The sequence below is a fragment of the Cygnus olor genome, chromosome 11 (assembly GCF_009769625.2).
Source record: "Cygnus olor isolate bCygOlo1 chromosome 11, bCygOlo1.pri.v2, whole genome shotgun sequence".
Classification (NCBI taxonomy): Eukaryota; Metazoa; Chordata; class Aves; order Anseriformes; family Anatidae; genus Cygnus; species Cygnus olor.
In genome coordinates this window covers 5,418,019-5,441,750 of record NC_049179.1, presented here as the reverse complement: position 1 = coordinate 5,441,750, position 23,732 = coordinate 5,418,019, and the positions used below count along the sequence as shown (strand labels likewise).

Sequence of the window (23,732 nt, the reverse complement as noted above, 5' to 3'; positions counted from 1 at the left end):
GGAAATGAACAACCTATTTTCACACTGATGCTGCCAAGGTCTGAGCTAAAAATAGCATCAGCAGTCACTCACATATATGATTTGTTAGACGTTATATGCCTACTTGCAGTTATCTTTAGGCATTTAAGAAAAGAATTCACATTGGTAGCTACATTTCAGAGTATGTTTTCTCTCCTTAATCGTACAGAGTACACCTAAATTTTCTCCCACTGTGGATTACAAAGTAGAGAAAGCTACTTCCCTTCAGTGGGAGACAAGTACAAGTACTTTTGTTCACAGAAATCATACTATCCAAAAAAACACACACAAAAAAACAAAAAAACAAAAAAAGTGTTAAAGTTTTAATAATTTGACTAGTCACAGACTGCTTGGCAACAACAGCAAGCAGTGACGTTTACGAACATAATCTCAGAAAGCAATTGCTGATCGTTCTGACACTACATTCCAGTATCCCAAAGGCAGTTCCAGAGGAAACAAAACACCCAAACAGAACAACAACAACAAAAGCAATAGAGCATTACCTTACTATCATTTATTATAAAGAATTTAGACTTAAATTTCTCATTACTGAACACCTAGGAAGCAGATGATTCCTCTTAAAAACATCTCTATCAAAAAATGAAATGAGGAGGGAACTGATTTGAATGTTGGTGCATAGCATTTTGGTGTAGTTCATATCCACCATACATACTTCAGTTGATACAACAGAAAAGAATCCAATATCATAGCTTTGCTAACAATATTACAGGACAAAAGCCAGACTACAATAAGAAACAAACACAGAAAAAGGTCTGTAATTTTTAAAGTAAGAGTCCTTATAGAGTTGGTAATCTCCTACTGTGATCAACATGGGAGAAGGCTTTAAATTCTACAGATTGAATGACCAAATACAAAAAGCATTCTGAACCAAGGCTGTCTCAGAGAAGTTTACTGAAATCCTTTCAGTTATATCTGTGTGCTAAGGATTCCTAAGTGGTCTCCATATGAGGGAATCAGTGAGATCAGAACACACAAAAAACAGTTATGAAACTTCAGTGCCTTACACTGTTAAGCCTCTTTCCCTTCCCTTTAACCACCTCTAGGCACGCAAAATCTTCAGTCTTCTTTGCCACGTCTTTGCCTTTTTCCCATATTCCCTTCCATCACCAGTTTGCAAGTGACTGCTGAGATAAGAAAATGGCAGGGATTTTTTTGTGATTCGTGAGTGACTGAAGGCAAAGGAAGAGACACTGGCAAAAGTAATTGCCTCTCAAATTTTATCAAAATGAAGATTAACAGTAGGTAATGATTCAGATAAACTAAAAAAAAAAAAAAAGAAAAGCAAACTACACTCAGCAGTGCCAGAGGATATCTATTTCCTTTTTTGCTGTAGTCCTAGGAAGAAAACCTACATTTTCAAGTCTACTATTTTTCAGAAAAATTACTACACAAAAATGCACGTTTTCTAAATCTTAGACTTTGCATAAAGCCTACGGAATACATCAGAATAGGAGTGGTATTCCAATACCTGAGTATATTTTTAGATCTGAACTTTGATTTTAAATATTTTTTAATATTTTCTAGTCCAAAAATATCATTTCAGGACTTAATTCAATAAGAACATCATACAAAAAAGAATATACAGTAACACAATGAAAAAGCAATTTGCCCTAAGAACTCATTTTCTTTGTTTTCTATTTAACTGCTGGATGATAAGTCAGTCAGATAATATTAAACTGGAACAGGGAAAAAAGTGGTGATTGATTTATCACTTTGATAACTCAACTGTAGAAACAATCATTTTACAAAGCAATTTAGAACAGCTGTTAACACACACAATTACCCAACAGAAGCAAAGAAAATCTCTTGCTTGAGATAGAATCCAAAAGGAAAAAAAAATTGCAATGACACGAGCCCCACATTACTGGTGGGAGAGGTGGGGGAACTGAGTTATTTATAACCAAAGAACACTCACAGCAAGTGTATTGCTGAAACAGCTGAAATGTTTTCCTTTAAAATGTAATTTGTACCTCTTATCACAACAAATACAAAGTAAAACTGAAATGCAACCAATTTTGCTCCAATGGTGAATTACACCCATATCTTAGAAAACAAAGGTATAACTGAATTTCTCTCTACTAACTACTGGTTGCCTTCCAGAACCAGATGTAGAGAAGCCATTTTAATTAATCACAGCTGCAATCAGGTTGTAATACATGTAATAATACATGTATTCAAAATTAAGAACAAAACATTAATGCAATTTTTTAGGGCTGGAAGGGAAATACCACTTGACTGACAGCAATCTGCATACAAATCTGGTCAGTAAGTTAAATTTCTAAATAACTTTGCTTCCATACATACAATATCTCCAAACTCATAGCAATAAAAAAGCAGTAAGATGCACTAACCTTTTCAATGAGTGTTTCACCTTGGCTGTGTACACTTTATTCATCAAATGCATAATACAGCAAGTCGTAAGAGAAAAAGTTTCACTGAAACTCCCTTTTGATATGCAACTATCTAGCACAAACCACTGTTTTTAGGGGCTTGTCAAGAAGATGTTGATCACACCAAAGGACTATAGTGTAAACCCAATATAATTATATACTTCAGCATAATTTAATTGTTATTTGGGAAAATAACCAATTGCCTTGCTCAATCCATCTCCTTTTAACGAACTATTGCAGGAGCTCCGTAATTCCTCGTATATACCCATTAAATACAGAATAAATATCAAGTAAACCCAAACAAGAACCTCTGGATGCCTTCACAACTCAACTCGGCTGCAGACTTTGGTAAATATTATATCAATCCCTTGCCTCTTCATCATATCATAGCAATGAACTGTACTTTCAATTACGTACATGAATACCAAACCAGGGAATTTAACGTTCAAAATGCAAATATATCACACAGACGAAGCAATATTACCACAAAGTACTTGTTCTTTCTGTCAAATATTATACGGGAAGTTATCCAGCTGTGCTGCTTATAGATAATTAAGGACCTGTATTTAAATCTATCTAGCTGTAGAAGGAAACAAAGAACAGCTTTTTGTACCCACTTACTTCTTTCTCTCCATGCTTATTTACAACATTTTAAATAGTACTATTCTTTGTGAACTGAGTTACTCATGCCCACGTTACAAAAAATAAGTTATATAGCACAAAGCCAGTACTGGTTAAGTGTTCTAACCTGTACAACAGTATTGAACTGGCAACTTTCTATTGAACTTTACAAAACACTCCCATTTTGCTGGCCCAAAAGATCATTTTCCTGTGGAAATAAAAGGTTCGTAGCTTTGGAGGCTCTTAAGTTCCATGAACTTTTGAGAGCTTGGTCAATAAACAATACAAGGAGTGAAAACAGCTTGCCAATGTGTAAGAAGTGCACTTTGTAATCAGTAGTCCTGAACACATGGATCTTAACACCTACACTGATCAAAGGCTAAAACCAGCTTTACTTCTGCAATTCTTTGAAGATGATTTCTTTTCTCCTTGATCGACTTCAATTATGGTGCTACATTTCATCTACCACTATAACCTGAAAAGAGATAATAGTCTCTAAGACTAGAAAGACAGTCTTTACTTACAAAGAATCAATTCAGAACCATGAATGAAAGTCATTCACATGCACATTAAACTATAAATGAAGAAATGGCCAATGCTTCATGAAATAGATGTATGGTATTAAGGTATCATATTGTTACTACTTTGCATGAGTCTAAAGTATTTACTATATTTTTAGAAAACAGTGCACAGCTACTTAAAAATAAACTCAAAAAGGTCTGTGCTGCTTGGCAAGGAGTTTGCATAACCTTCATCAACTCAGGTATCTACGTTAAAGGCAGTACTGGTGATTTATTAGGGAGATACTACTGAAAGACTAAGGTTCCATAAATTAATCAAACAAGCAAACAATAAACAGATTTCAGCCATTCAAAAAAGGCAGATTTTCAGCTGTGAGAGAAGTTCACAACATATTCACTCATTTTCTAAGCTAGGAACAGAAATATGCATGAAGTAAAAATAGGAGTAGACTGTCTGTTACACAATTGTTATTTACGACTTGTGAATACTTGTTGCTCCACTATTCAATATACAAAGCAAACACTGAATTGTTCTATTTTTGATATATTTTTATACCTACTATTAACTATTACTACACCCTGAGCATACTGAGTATTTTCATTTACCTGTTAAAGAACTTGAAACAACTCCAGCATTTAAAAAAATCTTGTCCTAGAGGAAATTATTTATTCTCCACTGAGCTTTACCCAATTTCAAATAGATTAGAAAGTCTTTTCGGAAAGTCATTTTGCTTCAGTTCAGCAAAATTAAATAGCTTGCATTTGGTCATAAAGGGAATCAGAAGAGCATCAAAGAGGATAAGCCTGTTCTCCTAACTCGAACGGATATTTTAGGAGTCATCCTCCTCTGTCATGAAAGTGAAAGCACGCTGTTCTGAATGGCAAAAAATTAAACATATGGTTAGGCTTGGTCAGCAGAAAATGCAGTAAAAATAAATTTAGATTCAAAGACGACCAAACATTCACACAGAAAACTGCAAGAACCCTAAGTTACACAAATCCCTAATAATGATGCTAATGAATGCAATCAGTACCCTTAAAAAGACTTTTACTATTTATATTGTACTTGAATTTCAGCAGTTCTGAAACAAGTATTTGTGCTGAAAATAGAGGTGGAAACAGCTTTCCCCTAGCCTACATAGTCAAAACCCCATGCTATAGATGTACTTAAGTAAAATAGAAAGTAAATATTTATATAGAATCATAATTTAGCATATACGACTGCATGTATTCTGGGCTGTGTAAGCTGTTAAAGTAATTAAAAATACCCTACTAAATCATTACAACACCAAAGCCGCATAACGTTCTGCTCTTACATGCAAATATCATGCAGTAATAATACATTACAATGATTCCATCTTCTATGTCTACCTTCATCCTCTCAAAGCAAAAGTTTAAGAAGATAAGCTTTGTTGCTTGCATGCTTTTAATAAGTCCAAGATATTTTCAGTTTAAAGGAAGGAATAACTTCCACAGATGAAGGCTTGCTGGAAAATTCAGCCTCATACTGAAAGCTTGCACCTAGTTTTAGCTCATTCTAATTTAAAATTCAGAATTATGTGATTGTTCTTTGGTAAAATAATATTCAACAGGATAATACCATGTAATTAATGTTACAAGAAAAACTCAGTTCCCCAAAATTCTGCTTACAAACCAACAGATGGTCAATACAGACTAACACGCCAGCATTTTATCCTATTCAGTGGTAACACTGTTAATAAAAAAAAAAAAAAGATCTCGTTTGTACCTGTTTCATCTTGAAACATATTTAGGACTTAGGACTTTGCCAAAGGTACAATCAGCAATGTAATCCAGAGATGCTACCAGTTTTATAACTAGGTCAGCGTGCACTTGCTCACATGCAGGCATGCACGTGTCTATCTACAGATTTACTCTCCTGCATTTTTTTCTGGTTTTACTTGAATAAAAGCCAGTTTGCACAAATATCAGATACATAGGATAACAGAGAGACATTCAAGAAAGTCTAGAAAGACTAACAGGGAACAAGATCAGACATCCAATACGTGTGCAACTGTTCTGTTCACACTGGAGCTCCTATAGTTGCCAGCACCAAAAAAAAAAGAAGAGATTACTTCATGGAAATGGGATATCCCCCAGACTTAATAAAGAGAAAGAGAATAAAACTTACATAGCATTATACATAGAGGTGTATACTCTTAATTCTGGTATTCTACCCTTTCTCTTCCCCAGCACCCCAAACAATAACCACAATTGACCTTTTGGTTCAAAAATGTGTTCTCTCAAAAATCACATTGTAGTCGTTAATTGCAATTAAATTAAGCAAGCTTTATCATTGTCATTTTTCTACTGAATTAGCTGTTTGTTTTTTTTGTTTGTTTTGTTTTCCTCCTTATGTGCATAGTAGGATGTTGTTCTTAAATTTGCCAGGAATACAGAGCTCTCAAATCCAAACAGAAAATAAATGTAGAATTAAAACTGAAAAAGATTTAAGAAACATTATGAGAGAAGTTATTTTCATAATTATCCTCTTAACTGAAAAATTCTGAACATAATTAATGCTGCACTAAGATTATACTCATAGGAACTCCTGGTTTTAATTCAGTCCTTCTGCTAGTGCAAGCAGATGTCACCAGTTCCTTTTTATAAACTCATTCATTTTAGAAACTTTACTCTTATTTCCAGCATATGTAATTTCTACCCACTTCATACGCTGACAATGTCCTCTAAGATAAAAAGTTGTTTTCTCTATTGTTAAAGTTGACTCTGCAGACATTTACAGCTAGTAAACATATGCTCTATCAATTTTTGTTTTTATAGGATCAACAAGTGAGCTTTTTCTGTAAGATAAGTTCAATGTTTAATGGTTGCAAAAATGTGAAGACTGATCATCTTTCTTGTAAAAGTGAAGGTACTACCTTTAACTTTTCTTTAGCATTGCATCACTGAATACAGTCCTGCATTTAGCATTCCAAATAGTAGTAAATTATTATTATTCTTTGACCAGCAACATTAAGTTTTTGCTTCTTTGTCAATTACTAAATTAAATGAAAGTAAATGCTACCCAAATGGTTTTTGCCCTCCCGTCATCTTCATTAAAACCTGAGGCAGAGTTCTTACTGAATTTTGGTGCCATACCAAATTATTTTTAACTCCTACCTGATCTTTACTACTTGCTAAATCTTTTTCTTGTCTCTTTTTCTTAATTTAGCTGAAGAACATTTAGCTGCTTATTATAACACTTTTTGCAGGACTTATACCTGTCCTGAACTAAAATACAGCTTCTAATATCAATATAACTTTGAATTTTCAGGCCTCATTCTGTAGTCTAAATCCCTAAGCTCCTTATTACACTGAGTTTCACCACTTTATTCCATTGCATTCTACTAACTTCATTAAAATTTATAATTTGAAATTGAGAGCCACAGATGCAGACTTAGTTCTGTTGACCATTAAATTACACCTAAAATGAATCAACATCTGTACCTCAGTTTAGGGTTCTTTTCTCTGACCAATTCTTTCATAGATTACTTACTGTTTTCCAAACCAATGTAACACCATGTCTTGCTTGTTTGGTGACAATGAATGAAGAAATATGTATGCAATTACATTGTGATATAATTGAATCATAAAATATTATTATTTCCTGTCCATTCTTAAACTGGGTAGTTTTAAGACAAAACATTATAGGATTTAAACTACTATCAACATTACACAGCAGTTTATAAGCATGCTTCCAGCACCATCTCAAATGAACACTTACCATTCTCTCCCAGCTAGAAAAGAAAAGATTCTAGCTTTCTTGAACAGTAACAAGATAACTGTCCTTGTACCTCCTAATATCAATCATAACCAATAATGGCCTGTTTCTTAAGTAAGCCCTAACAAAATCATCGTGTATACAAATACAGATACTGACAGTGTAACATAAAATGTAAACCACAAAACACAGACGTACTACATTCTGTTGGATGAAGTTTAATTTTTTTTTTCACCTAAGAGCATACAAACACCAGGAATGCCACCAACTACTCCTTTTACCGCCCACTTTTGTCTTCCTACATACTTACTATTTAAAATTAAAATATACTGTTAATTCTTCTCATAACGCACCTTTAGGGTCAACCTCACAACATTACATTCCTGTAGAGGGTTCAGTTTCAGTGTTTCTCCAAGGTTACTACAACCTGATGTTTGATGTTGCATTTCACAGCAAACACAGACGCCATCACTGTCAAATTTAATCTGGGGAGGAAAAAAAATATAGCAAGCATAAGTAAACAAAAAACACTTTCAAACAATTGTATTTACACTGATTGTGACAATAACAACTAGTAAATACCAATTGCTATTCCTTAGCTTATTTTATGATAATTCCTCTGAAAGAGAATGCCTTCCATTGGCTAATAGAACCTATAAGAACAGGTAAAATACAAAGAGTATACAACACTGAACAAGAGTGAGTGTTATCTTTTTCAAGAGTCAAAATGAGACATAAATGTTTGCTTTACAGAGGCAGATGAAAGCAGAGTAACTCAACTGCAATAAACATGAAATCATACCCAACGGGGAAAGACAAAAACAAGCGAAAACAAAGTAAGAAAAGTACATGACATGGTCATGGTCACACATATAACATATACTTACTCATACATACAGAAATAATTACCCTAGAAAACATGACATACACTTGAGAAGTGAGAAAACAACATTAAGAAATAGTGGAGAAAATAAGCAGTAATATCTAATCTCATGTACTTTTACTTTGGTAAAGGTTTGCTCTCTATTTTCCTAATTTTCGTTTGTTTTGAATGCAATAAGCTTTCAAAGACTTTACATTTTAAAAAGCACTAGGCTTTTTGCTCTTTATAGACTTTCATTAGAGCAGACCTTGTTAAGAATATAGAACCCGATCATTCTTAAAGAATATATATAAATTTAAAAACTCTGTGATTTTAAAATAATTCCTTTCTGCTCAATAAGAACTGATTCTGATTTCCACCCTTAAAAAAAGACAAAGAAAGAACAGCATCTATTTTTCTGCTTCCTTCCAACAAAGAGTTTTAAGCCAAAATTTAACTTCGTAAATGTTTTTACCTAGCCTGCTAACATGAACTGCTATTGCCTTAATTTTCTCAATTCAGTATTTCTATGCTTTCTGCATTCCCATTTTTGCAGCTTATTTAAAGGATTGATAGCAGGACATACCCTACTTCTCCAGGTCGTTAGTCGCAATTGTGTCTAGGTTAGTACTGAGAAAAGGAACTCTCATCACACGGGAGTTCCTTGACCTATGAGTTTGGCAGATCCCAGGTTTCCATACTCCAATAATCAGTAGTAGTAAGAATGACACCCATGAGAAATTTCCATGGCTCTCCATGTAAAGAATAATAGACTCAAGGTAGCATTCAGTCATCCTGAATCACTCCTGTATTCCTCCAAATAAAGATGGAAGCACAATAGTTAGGTGCTAAGAGATCTGAACCACCATACTACTTACTCTCTTGCAAGGCAAATGTATTTTAAAATTTCCAGACACAAATCGTGCAAAAAAAATCCTAATGAAAACATGCATTTCTTGTTCTTAATTCAGATCATTCTTTATGGTGTTGTCAATTTTTTGAACAAAGAAAATCAAATATAAGCTTTCCCTGTACCTCATATAGACTTGTATGTAGAATCATTTCTACACAAGTTTTTCTTGCTGCTCAAGAACTTGAAGAATATTAAAATTGTTCATATACTCTTAATAGCTACCTACATAAACATTTAATTTTTATTGCCATCCCTATCAGACTTATTTAGTGCTCTGTTTTGATGACCAGCACAGCAGTTGGAAGAACAGAGTCCATTAAAAATGAGCAAGCTTTACCAGATGAGATGCAGATGACTTAATGCTTGCCACATACAGTAATGAAGCCATGTTCAGAGCAGAAAGTTGGCTTCAAGTCCTGAGAGTCCTGACTGCCCTCCAGCCAGTATAATTGTTAAAAAGGATTTTAAAAAACCTGGGTACATAAATTAGACCATTCCCCACATATTTGAAAGCAGCACTAGAAATATTTCTCTATGGCAACTCACACTGACTGGTCACACCCTGAGACACAGACTTTTTAAAACAAATACAGAAGAAAATATAGTTTGAGTACCTTCATAAAATTTGTGCTGTTTATTTCCAATCAGCATACAATTTAATTCAGAAAGCTGCTTTAAAAATTTCAGACAGCTTTTTTTTTCTCTTCAATTTCTGACAGTTCTTAATACTCTTTTAAAATACTTTTTAAAAATCAAAAGACAAGAGTAAAACCGAACTATGGTTTATAATCAGACAACCTCAGCTCCTCAAATCAATGGAAAATACAAAATGTGAAATGCCACTGGGGAGGTCTTGCTCTTGAACCCCTCAGGGATTGTTAGAAATGGTGCCAACTGTTAGATAATTGCTACAACAGAAGTTTGAAACTTGCACCTTTAATTTAGAGCTGCATCAAAGTGAGCAGTCAGAATGCTACAGCATACCTGCTCCATCAGCACCAGGTACACAGCAAATGAATATACTCTTCAGCTGCTAAAAAAAGGTTTTTATAACAAGGAAAAGGAACTTCAGACAAAGCTACCTACTGCTACAACATTTATTGCTCTGATCCACGCCGTCCCTGTTCAAGGAAAGATAGTCACTGGCTTAAGGTTAAATACATTTGATATTTCTGATATTAAATTCAGATCGCAGGTCTACTTTTAACTCACGTGATAAACTGGCATCACATAAAAGAAGGCTAAAACCAGAAATAGCTGCTTGGTTAAAATCCCTTATCTCTGAGAGATTCTCAGTTAACTCTGAAAGATGTTCTGTAACTTTATACTGCCTGGAAACTCTCCCTTTAATTCAATTCTTAAACAGAGTTAAGTTTATTGTTTACATGAAAGCTCTTGCAAAACATCAGGAAGTCTTCTTGAAAAACATAGCATAGTCAAAATACTTTGATTTGCAACCAGACTGCAAAACAAAATCCTCTTTCAATACACATACATTTTGGAGAGCTTTTAACAATTTGTCCTGCTGTACACCTTTTCCTTCAAGTATGTTTGAGGTGACATCTTTGCTAACTTTCATCCTGTAATGGGGAGCAGTACCGAAGGCTGAGCATGCCATCACATTTGTGCTTAAAGCACTGCAGCAGCCAAAAGCAGTCTTGAGCCCTCTTGCTCTAGATGCTCATCCCTGCCCTACTGCTGCATTCACACTTATGTAGACAGGACCAGGAATTCATACAGTTATCCTGTGATCTAAACATTGTCAGAACTAACTTTTCTTTTTTGTGAGGGAGTGGCTTATTCTTAGTCCAAGCTAGACCTCCAATCCCATCCATTGTGTGGGTTCAGAAATCCATAGAAGCACAAACAATAGCACTACATCAATACAGGGAGGAGAGTTGGGATTCCCCCTTCCAGCTGCAGGGCTGCTGTTTGCCAGCCTCAGACACAACTACATTAGCAACTATCAGTAGTGCCTCCAAACCTGTCTTCTTGCCCCTCTCTTTGCTGTGTTTAAATCCCTTTTCTTTTTTGGCTGGCAGAGACCAAGAATAAAGCACCATTCACTCCACCCTGTGTACACAGCCCCCACCAGTTATCCTCCATATGTTTGTGGTCCATTTCCCAATCCTTACTTGTGTTAGCAAGCATAAAGTCAGTAATCTCAGTGTATTTTGTGTTCTTTCATGCTTGGGACAGTTGCACAGTACACCCTCATCCAAACCACATGCAAAATTTCAAACATCAGCCTGAGCTGCCGACATACAGGAATTGTCTTTTAAGTTTATTTAATCTTGCCAAAAATCAGTACAGCTACTTTGAAAGTGACCAAAAACATTAAAATTTGATTTTTCCATTGAAGAGGATCAGAAAAAAAAAAAGAGGATCCTCCAGCAATGTAGAGAACTTCAGACTTATTGAGTACACACACTGGTGAGCGTGTGCACACAAAATCCCCTATACCACAATAATATAAAAAAAATGTGCATAGACAAGACTTTTTTCATCTGTATCAATTCATCGAATTCTGTCTACGTATTAAAGATGTCTTAACAAAGAAATTCTGAGTGCACATGCACTCAGAAGTAAGGCAAAAAGGGAGAGTTAGGGATGAAGTAATGGCATCACTTTGCATTGTAGACTTCCTCTAGCACCTCTAGCACAAATGTAAACCTTCTGGCAAAGGTAGGAGGTTTCACCTTCTCTCCAAAGCATACTTTTTTTTTTTTTTTTTGGGGGTGGTGGTGGTGGTGTCCTAAGAACAGCATAACAAAAATTCAAAACAAAATATAAAAGTTCAAAGTTGAAAACACCACAGTAAACTGCAAGAAAGCCATGCTGGTATGATTATGGGAAGGAACTTTTCATCTTTGTAGCAGCTTATGCAAAGAGAAAAAGGATTCATTATGGGAGAAAATAAAGAGGTAGGGATATATCAGAAGAAAAATCTGACAGGTGCCTAAGAATGAAAAACCCACAACCACAAGTATATAGTTGGATGGGTTTTTAAAAACTATTTTTCAATATGCACAGATCTGAACATAGCTACAGCACAAAATGAAATACAAAGAAACCTCAGTTCTGGAACTGGCTTACGCCATTCATCTTACATCAAGTTGTGCTTCCTTTGTTTTTCCGTTCTCCATTTATTTCAATTAAACATAATTCAGGGGAAAAGGAGCCTTCCTGTCTATGTTTCTAGAACCACAAGCCAATTTCAGTGTGTATAACTGAAAAATACATTATAAGCAACTCTCCATAAAAAGATAGGCATTATCACTACTTTTCTGAATTATAAGCAGATGTAAGTTTGATTAAAACTAGAACATTTATTTTTTAAATGACTAAGTGACTTACAATACGGCAGGTACACCAAATAAAGACAAATAAAGACTAAGAACTAAAACCAGCAAAATTCTCTTGTGCCATTGTAGATCATAAATTAAAATATACAAACTGCTATACCCTATTATACTGAACATAATTTTTAGAGATTAAGTATTTGAAAGAGAATTTCGTAGGACAGAAATGTTGTTTCTCATACACACTTTAATGAACACCTTGAGTGTGTAACTGCTCTGTACACATCCTGCTTCCACTGACTTACAGCTGCAGCTTGAGGTTTTGACTGTAGTATTTACAGCTAATCATGGATCAAAAGGTCCAGTTATGTTTTTGTAACAAGACATTGAAGCTACATGTATTTTTTTGTCCCTCGGTGTTGAATGTTGATGAGCTGCAGGATAAAGATCACAAATACTAAATTCACAGATTTTACATTCAAAATGCTAACATACCGTGAGCACATTTTTCATCTTCACACAAAACTATGCTTTATGGAACCTACAAAAAATCCCCAATGTTTAAAGCAAAACAAGACCCTTCTCTCATTCTTTTTCTTCATACAACTACTCTACACGTGAAATGCTTCTGAATTTAAACACCTCAATGCAGGAGATTGTATTATCATGTTTTTAAAGCTATACACACATTCCCCCAAATGTGACAAAAATTCCTTTTGAAAAAAAATGAGTATAAATGGGTTTGACAGAAGCATTAAAGTTAACACAGAAACAAGAGCAACTATTTGTCTCATGCACTGAAACTGCAGTACTTGCCAGTACATTTTCCTGACAAAGACAAAATTTATTTTACTGCTTTGTTACTTCCTCGTTGGTTGTCTTTTAGGGTAATGATTCTGAATTTCACTTTTGTAGTGTACTGTGCTTGGAAATTCATTCACTTATTTCTGTCTGGTACATTTTACAAAGGATGTTAACTTCACCTCAAAAAACACATCTACAAAAGCTGAATTTTGTCTCAAAGTGCTGCGTCACTCTAAATTTGTATCCTAGAAGGCAGCCACAGGATTCAGAGTTATGGTAATGTACACCCAGTCACACAGTGCAGGAATTAACATGAAATACAAGCTTAGGACAAGCTGCTAAAAATGGTATTTTTCCTTTTTAAGTGACAAACATTAATAACTATACATGCTCAACACAAAACATTACCAAATTCTAAGTCAAATTCTGCCTTTAATCATAAAGCAGTGGTGTTCATTAGTGTCTCCCTGTGGGTGGTCTTTAAGAAGAGAACACCAGAATTTCTTACATATGAGCATTTCAACATTGTGATGCAATTCACATGCAAGTCCACAATCTGATTGAAATATGACTTTTGTTAAGGAAAATCTAAGAAGTAAGGCATGGGCAGAAGAAACTCTCCATATTGAAACAACTGCGATATGATAAACAGTCACAGTGAAATTAGCTGCCCTCATCAGCAACTAGACCATACGGTGCAAAGCTAGTTAGCATTTCATCATGCTCTCAACTTTGAGATGTGCAGTTTGAACATTTGTTTTTATCTTCTTTTGCCAGCTCAGCATTCCACCAGTCCAGAGGAAAACCTATAGCAGGAATGAAAAGCTGAGGGAAGTACAAACAAAAAGTAACCGTTCCATTTTTAATTCAGTAGCTGAGTGCACCAGCTTTGGAAAAAATGGACTATTTGCAAAATGCTTGCTTAAGTGATAATATTCCATTAGCCTGGAGAAAGAAGCAAAGGTTTCCCTTGAATTCTTCCACAAGGGTACACATGGGGCCTTCTGATGAAGTCCTTACATGCCCACCCACTACACCTCTTAATCCCAGAATCCCTACCCAAAGGCAAAGCCTACTTCCACTTTCCAACTGTCTCTCTGCCTGTCCACTGAAAGCACTTGTTTGATACCACTCCTTTCCCTGACTGCTTATTAGCACAGGACAAGGGAAGGCAAAACAAATGAGGGAAGAAAGAGGAAAACACACAGTAGAAAATTCCAAGGCTACTTGAAAATTCAGATCAAATAATGAAAATCGCTGAATATAGAATGTTTTGAAATAGCATTAAATTTCAAAGTGGAAATCATCACGTATAACTAGAACACAATTCTTTCAAAAAGGTTGAAAAAAAGAAAAGAAAATCAACCTTATCTGAAATAAATTTAGTCATTTTTGTTTTTATCAATAATCCGAGAATTCAGCTGTTTGCACAGCTCAGTCACTGCTTACTTCTACAGCAGCAGATTTCATATAGAGGCTGTGATCCTGACCAAATTTCAATCAGAGACACAGGGTTCATAACCAGAACAGAAAGCACTGAAGAGAACATTTAAGACTAAAGACTTCCTATTGACTGGTATTTTTTTTTCTCGGTTGTAAGCATTTAGCCACTGGTTGGAGCTAGTACCTTCTTTGTCTACAGATGTGCTAATTAAGCAGAACTTATTTCAATTTTCTGTCCTTGCAATGCCACTTTGTTGATTCTCATTAACCCAATTTTATTCCATAAAGGATGTTGACAAATACTACACATTGCAAATGCCTGCTCATCTCAAAAAAATAGCATGTAACTCTCTCTCTCTCTCTCTCTATATATATATATAAACTTTCTTCCCCTCCTCTCCCAAATTGGTAAACAACAGTTTCTTCTATTTCAGAATAAAGCGAGAGAAAAAAAAAGTATTAAGCATAAAAGCTGTATATTTCTAAATACTCTCAAAGTCACCAGAAAACTTGGGTTAAACCCCTGTTCCAAGATTACACACTCCATCATCTTGGATCTCCTGTGCTGTATCTTGAATTAAAACATGTCGAGTAAGAGCGTAAAGTTTTGACATGTATGCCCTATAAAACAATCTTGCACTAAAGAGATGAAATAGCGCAACAGCGCCTCCTTCAAGCTGGTATTAAACAAATACTTCATACATTCTCTTTACGTACAATAAACTCTCACACTGATCTGAACGGTAGCTATCTTATGGTTAAGTGTACTCCCCTTAAACGCTTGGATAGAAAACGACTCTGTCACTGGAAGCCTCTTAAAGAAACAAACTGCAATGAGCAGAAGAATCCTGTTCTTCAGGAATTAGCAATAGAAGTAACAACATTCAAATTCAGCACAGAGAAGGACTAATCAATTTTTCATAATAAAGGAAGTAATTATCACACCATTTTGCTACTTTTCCCCAAACACTCGCCTGTACTTGAATACTTCTGAAGTGCTATAATTAAAATATAATTTAGAAATTAAATGGTGATAAGCCTGGAATCATCAGCGAACACCACCTTATCACTGAACACCAGCGAATACATTCCAACCCACTTTGTTTTGAAGACTTGTGCATTTAACTGGTTAGCTGGTGTACATGATCAGTGCATTGCCACAGCTGGAACAACCAGCAGTCCAAGAGAGTCAGAGTCATGCCTAGCCCTGTTTGTAGAGAGCTGCCTAAAAGAACTAGAAAAGCAGGCATATGCAATGAGCAGGACCCTTGCTTGCATGCGCTAAGCCACAATAGCGCAAACAGCACTCTCCTTGATACGTGCATTCCTCTCCATCTGGTATGGGATTTGCTCTTTGAAGTCTATTCACACAACTTACTGGACATCTGTCAAACCCATGTCGGCTTGGAGTTGAACGATTCTACGCAAGTTCAGATGGACCCCCTTCAGCCAAAAAAAAATTATATATAGATATAGATATAGATATATATATGGCTGCACCCATCTGGTTCTGCAAAGCCTTTCTTTACCCTAATCACAGCTGGAAATCACAAACACCATAGAAAGCTTTGCTCATTTATGGAGTTGCAGACATACCCTTTTGAAACAGGATGGGTGATCGGAACACAGGCTTAAAAACTGACTAAACAAGATGAAAGCGTGTGACAGGTTACACCCAAATGATTTTCTGTTCTGCCTTTTTCATATGCCTTTCTAAATATTTGCTGAAATTGTATTATTTTTACTTATTTTTATTAAATACATTGTGTTCAAATGGATGCCTGAAGGATTTTATTAGACAGAAAGAAAGGGGAAAACAATGGCTGAAATAAAAAAAAAGAGGTGCAGAAGCATTTTGTGGAGATATTAGAGGTGAAAATTACTTTTCTCTTTATCATTCAAATCAACTTTTTGGGGCGTGCCCAAAGGACACAGCCGATACAGGCAAATGCTCATGTATCCCTAATACTTAATGAATTCTGTGAATGCGGACTCACGCAGTTTAGATAATGCGATTGGTCTACTGTCACCTAGATTACACTAAAAAGAGCACTGATGCATGTCCATAAACATTCTTGAGCCCATTTGTCATTCTTACAACTTAATATCATTTGTCTCCTCAATTTATGACAAAGAAAGTAACCATTGTTTTACTATTTACTTTAAATTGAGATTTCCAGCAGGAGTTTAGTTCTATAGACTTGTTTGTTAGTTGAAATCAGAACCTATTTTAGAGTTCAGCATATATGTACGCTCCTCCCAAAATAAAAACAAAGAACTTAGGTATACCATCACCTTTTTAACAATTCAGAGCATGCCATATCATTGTAAATTTTTGTTTTCATTCTGTATTTTATTTAACATACATTTGCATTAGAAATTATAAAAGAATTGCTTTAGGTTGGCCAAAAAAATGTACGCATACTAAAACATTACTATCAGCACGTCTATGAAATACATTGGCTGTGGAAGTAGACACCGGATGAAATCCTAACACTAACATCAAACGGTAATCACTGCACTGCTTTGATGTGGTCTGTATTTCACCTATTCTGTTTCCAACATAATACTAAGAAGCAAGTCTTTGAGGTGACACAATATTGTAAATATGCTTGCACTCTAATTCAAACTTTTCCCAACATGATTTATCACGTAAGGGCTATAGATGGCTCTATGAAACGCGTACTGTTTGGAAATTGAAGCAATATGTGTATAAAATGCAAACAAATGAAAAAATCTATTGCCCTTTTTTAGTAGAGACTTGTTTTTTATTACTCACCAACTGACATCCTTCCAGGGACTTTACCAGCTGAGCATTCTGACACGAGAGAATGGAACCAGCCAAGTTCAGCATTACACACACTGCAGACAGCAGCATGAAAAAGGTTATCTGGAAAAAAATAAAACAAAACGAAAACAACAAAAAAAAGCCTATTGATTATTCACTGCAGGAGGGAAGCAGAAAAAAATTATTTATACGTTCAAGAACTTCCATCCTGGCATACAATTACATGGATGATTACATGGATTTTATATAATCTGAAGAAGAAAGTAGAATATTATTTAATCTTAAAACATCCTGATTTTCATACTATAAAAAGCACCAATAGCAAAAGTAGATTTGACTATCATTTATTTCCCTTCAGCCACTTCAAAATAATCCATTTATCTCCCACATTTGTCACATATCGTGAAAATCTATTTTTATTAGTAGCATGATTTGTGAAAAATATTTTTATAATCAAAAGTAGTCTTAAAACAATTTAATTCCTTTTTGATGAGAAAATGAATATCTTAAAGAGGAAAAGGATTTGTGAATATCATAAATCATGAGTTTGTGAGAACTGGAAAAAAAGTGAATAAGATTCTCAATATGTAAGTACTTGTTTTTTAAACAACTACAATTTAAACAACATCTACCATATCAACTACCCATTGTGTTAATGACTCCTTCCCCCTCTTTTCAAAATATGTAAAAACAATCATTAACTTGATTGCACCAGCTTAACTATCATTTTATTGCTTTAAACATAAAAAACGCTAGCCCAGTATGAGCAGACATAAACCTCAGTATGTGGGGAACTCAATATGCAGGGAAATTGAAAGGCACAAGCAGGAAGAGTAAAAGAACAAATGTACTCAGTATGGGGCCTTCTTAAATATTCAGTGCTCACATTGCCATTAACATAGACTCCTATTCAGTTATCTGAAATTATTAAAAATAAATGTTAGGAATTTTTTTTTTCCCTGTGCACATATCCATAGTTGTACAAGCTTTCTGATCACTGTTCTCACAAGATGTTAGTTTCCAACAAATGCATGTGCTACTAATACTTTTGGCAGTCTTTGACCCAAAATGGTTGGATTTTTTTTCAGTGTTTTTCAAGTGAAGAACAAGAACTCAAATCATTGCCCTCTTCAGCAACCTAAGCCCTACTTAACAGGATAATTCACCATTAATGCACTTAAGGGTTGATGAAGTTATATCTTCATTGCATATTTTGAATGAAAACAAGATTTACTTCAAATATTTTATCTTATTTTTACAATTGAGTACTCTTATACTGTGTGTATGAAGAAGAAGAATCTGTGTCAAATCACTGTCAAAGACAAAGCTTCTAGAATACAATACATATTGCTACCATATAATAACGGGCAACTAGATAGCATCCGTCTCTGTATATACACTGTGACATACACAGAGAAACATTCACCCCACATTAGTAGCATAAAATTTGCAGTAGCGAATACCTTGAAGACTCAAAATTTATATATCATCTTATTTTATAATTTTTGTATTTTTAATCACTGTAACCCATTAGTTTTATTCACATTTGCTACTACAAGCAAGAAAATAATATCCATGATAGGGTGACAGTTTTAAAAACATTTAGCTTCCAAACACACCAAACACTATTCTTCACTCATCTCAGTTCTCCTGTTTTAGGGGCTGTTATCCTAACAGAAATCCAGCTTTCTAAATGACGTTCACTGCAAGAACTATGTTCTTTCTCTTTAACCCAAATACAAAAGTACTACCAGTGCTCATTTTTAAAAATTAAACAAAAAGAATGTATCATTAATACAGCGCTTTGTACATCTCAAGTTTAGTAAAAGGTGGTATTCTCAACATAGTAATTTAAAAACTAGTTTAAAACTGACTTCTCTCCTTTGTCTGCTGATGTACAAGTCCGTGGATTCTGTTTTCTGTACTATATGCATTCATATTGATTTTTCTGTTCAAGTTAATTTGTACTGCTTTACAGCATCTCTCTAGGATAAAGTACCATTTTATCTAGACTATCCTTTAAAAGTATCTTGATTTTTGATTTCCATTCTGACTTTTTTCTTCTTATGCTTGGTCGCACAATGGTAACCACAGGAAGTAAACATGAAACTAGGCTAGAACCTTCAATTAGATACTTGATCATTTATATCTAAGCAATAGGTAAAGCTAATCTAGGTCACAGAAAATAGCCCTTAATAACGAATAAGTACTTGTTATTACTATGCGCCCTGCTATGACACATACATGAACAGCAAAATAACTTAGTAAGTTCCTTTAATATAAGCATTTCTAATATTTAATCATCTTTCAGATTGAAAGCAAACAGCTATGATTTAGAGTACCGTAAATCTGGACTTAAAGTCTTTAGTTTCTGATAATATTGATCAACTGGTATTGCAAGGCTATTAGGCACCAAGAACATTTTGGCAAAATAAAGTAATATATAGGCTTAGTTTCACCTGTGCTACTAATCTTCTCTGTTATTTGGTAGTAAAATAGAAGAAGAGAGATAACAACAAACTATTAATGGCAAACTTCTAGATCCTTGTGATAAGCTTTTAACTGCTATTCATGTGCTTTTGAAATAAATACATATTTGTGTCTCCTAGAAGTATTCCCCTAAACTAAAATCTGTATTCTGAATATTCAGCTTATTTATTTAAATACACAGGGTACTTGGTCTAGGCCCTTAACTGCAAATTGCTTTGAACAGTTCATGGAACTTTTAATAAAAACAGGATATATATATATATATATATATTTTTTATATTTTTTTTTTATGTTGCCAGTATTTCAGATGCTAGCCTCATACTACAAATTCTCCTGGAAAAAAAACATCAACATTATTGATTACATCATATTCCTCTTATAAACTATACACAAGTTCCTGAAAATTGACATCTTTGAAGAAGTCCTGATTGCCTTTCAGGAAACAGTGGCCAGGTGTACAAAAAGACACTTCTATAATTTAAAAAAAAAAAAGAGAGAAAGTAAGAAAAGAAAATTTCAGATACCTTTGCTCTGAGAAGTGCAGTTCAGATAAAGCTTTTGCATTTCATCAACCAGCAAAGTAACAAAAGGTGAACATCCTGTAATTTTATATTGATTGACTTGGGTAGGATCACAGGATAATGAAAAATACGTGGTGTGAGGCTAAGGCTGATGAAATCCAGTCCTTTTGCTACACATATAAATTCCAGATAAAGTCGTCAGAATTGTGTATAATTCCCCCCCAAAAGACTCTAATCTCTACAGTATTATTTGAAGGACAAAAGTCATGTTACCAATTTTCGTTGCCAGCTGTGTATTCTTCCAAGCATCACAGCTGATAGAACAAGGTTTATAACCTGCATCAGGTTTTCCTGGAGTATTTTCGCCATATCAGCATTCATTAACAGTGAAAACTCTACTGGCATTTCCAACGTGACCTCATCCTCTTGTCGCATGCAAAGATGAGAGGAGGATCCAGAACTCAGCCAAAACCATGCAACAAGCTCTTCTCCTTTCTGCTCTTCACTACAAGTCTCCCGTCATGTACAGAAGTTGCATTAGACCATGACAGCCATTGATGACATGGTCACATACCGAACACCAGAACCCTCTCTCGCACCAGTCTTCCCTGTTTTGCAGTTCCATGCCTTGCTTCTCAATATCCCGGACAAGGCATTACCAAAGCTGGGCTGGCCATACAGTTAGAAGAGAAAAAACTTTGACATCCTGTGCAAGGCTTTTGCAACTATCTTGCCTGCTCTAGAGGACAAAGAGCCTATTAAAAACTATTTAAGTATTTCCAATATTCTTTCTCAAAGGTTCTCAAACAGCAGCAAAGCTTTGGACTGACAGAAGAGGACACTCCTGACCTGACATGCTATTATCACAGCTTTTGAGGTGAAGTTCACAGCCACGCTGGAAGCCACGAGAGAGAAACGGAGGCATAAAAATATCGATTACCACCTTAACAGGCATCAAAAAGTACAGTGTGCTCAATGTTTTCATCATGAATCATTCTTTTCTGATATTAGCACAAGTACAGCAGTAAAGACAAAAATACCTGCAACCCCTTGAAGGAACAGTTGTCATGAATTATGATGGAAAGTCAACACTATGTTACGAAACACTTGAGATGAAGTTAGATATGCATTTTTCATTAAATTAAAATTCATGTGTCTAGTTTCCACATTTAAATTTTCCAAAGTTAAACCAAAATGTGAAATAGCTGGGATTAATTTGAACTTTATTAGACTAAATTTACTCAGTTTCTGCTGATGTGTGTGTAATATGTATATATATATTATATATATATTTTTAGCTATTATCCTCCACTGCTGCAAAAATGAAAAAAATACAGTTCAACATTTAATGGAAAATAATCGGATTAAATACCTTATCAAACATTATTCAGAAGAACTGTGGGAGAAGCAACTGAAATGCTACAGAATAGACCTAATCATGCTATCCTAACAGGCTATTTAATTTGGGACTTCACTGATAAGGGAATTGCTGTAACAACATTCACATGAGCTTCAGTATTACCCATGTAGCAACTTGGTGAATAAAGAAAAAACCAGAGAGAGAACTTTGTAACAGAACTCTTTCCAGATTCATCAAACTTTCCTTCTTATCTAAGAAATATATAAAAAGATTACACAAAATGCATTTGATTTATCTTTATAATGTTTCAATAAATCAAAAAGAAAAAAACCAAGACAGTTCTAACACACCTGCAACAAAACCAATATTAAATCAAACCAAAACTCCTTTAAGAAGTTGCCTCTATTAACACCACGTAAATACACTAATAACAGAGTACACCTGATGAGTGGTAAGAAGAGAAAATGCATTTTAGTACTTTTTCAGATCCTGAAAATACAAATCTGTTTTCACAAATTAAAGCCTATAAAAATGTCACCTTGAACGCTGAATACAGACAGCACTGTCCCCTTCCACCCTTCTTCAGCAGCCTGGATATGAAAGACCATGTCAGTCTGCCTTCCCACCCCCCACCCCCCCCCCTTTTTTCTTTAAACTTGCCAAACTTATGTGTGAACCTGGAGAACGTATCAATTAAACTATAATAAATATATGCATTTCTCTGTAAATTCACTTTTAACACTACCTTCTCAGTAAACAACTAGGATTACTAGATAAGATGAGCCCAATCAGAAGAAGAAAAACATTTAATTACCACAGGTACTCTGATAAGCCTTAATTGTTTCTGCATTACCAACCTGATGAAAAGTATTTTGCTAAACAGTGTAAGGGATACTCTAAGATAGGCATTAGCTAAAGAAAGCAATTTAAAATTTGGCATGGAATTATCCCACTTAATTATTCCAGAAATATTATATGTTTCTGAAAACTGCTTAAAATACAAATATGCCCAGCGTATCAAGAATGAGCTTTTAAGCACTGCAGTTCTAACATGCACATTTAATTAAATACTCCACTGTACATGTCTGCAGAGAACGAAAATTCAGTTCCCACTGTGCCTTTTCAAGGGATAGCCTATAATGTGTTAAGACCACAACAACTTCCGTATTGAAAGAATAAAACATTTTTAATCCCTAACATTAACAGGTCATATTAGCTTTCCACTATAAAGCAAGTTATTTGAAGTCCTATTGTTAGTAAAATCTGTAAAGGCATCACCAACTGCAAATAAATAAGTAACTTGGAAATCATGAAGACTAAGAGAGCCCAGGTATACCAAAAATGTTCAAAAATATAGCATGGTTATCACTTATTTTTACTATTCTGATCACTCATTCCTTTTTCATGTTTCTAAACACTATTTTTGATAACTGATTAAAAATTATATAAAGTGTAATTTTGAAAACTTATTCACTGGATTATACTAAAAATTAGGAAACAACTTTTGCCAACATCCCTTTCCAGTCACATTGCAGCAGAATTTTCTGTAATGCTGTCAGCGTTCTTAATAGAACACAAGCCTAAGAATGCATGTTAATTTAACAGTGGAAATGTATTTATTTACATAACTTTTTTACAAACTGCACGTGCCATTAGAACATTTATCCTATCACTACCCGCATTCTGCCTTCTATTTTACATTCACGACTAGGATCAGTAGGTTCAACTTCCTCCCAGACTGCCTTGCTGGAAACAGGAGGACTGACAGTTTTTGACACCTATTTACACTTGTTAGTTTGAACAACAAAACATGAAAAATTAATCTGAAAGAGAGTTATATTTTCCCCAAACTAACACAATTGTGACACTAACGCATAGCTTAAATTGGCTTCAAAATGGTTGTCAATCATAATGCAAAAAAAACAAGTGCTGAAGATTA

General features: G+C 34.8%; 1 protein-coding gene across 10 annotated transcripts in view; it reads right to left on the bottom strand.

Moving 5' to 3' along the window:
* FAM189A1 (family with sequence similarity 189 member A1) overlaps positions 1-23,732 on the bottom strand; it is a 131,700-nt gene that overhangs the window by 36,952 nt on the left and 71,016 nt on the right. For 7 of the 10 annotated variants that reach the window (XM_040569879.1, XM_040569881.1, XM_040569878.1 and 4 more), the window contains exons 3-4: positions 17,414-17,524; positions 7,664-7,795 (exon numbers count right to left, since the gene is read on the bottom strand). The exons of 1 other annotated variant lie outside the window; for it this stretch is intronic. In XM_040569879.1, the coding sequence (XP_040425813.1) occupies positions 7,664-7,795; positions 17,414-17,524 (243 nt within the window). Of the gene's footprint in view, positions 1-7,663; positions 7,796-17,413; positions 17,525-20,706; positions 21,052-23,732 lie in introns of those variants that run through there. 2 more of the 10 variants (XM_040569876.1, XM_040569875.1) reach the window with 2 other exon arrangements.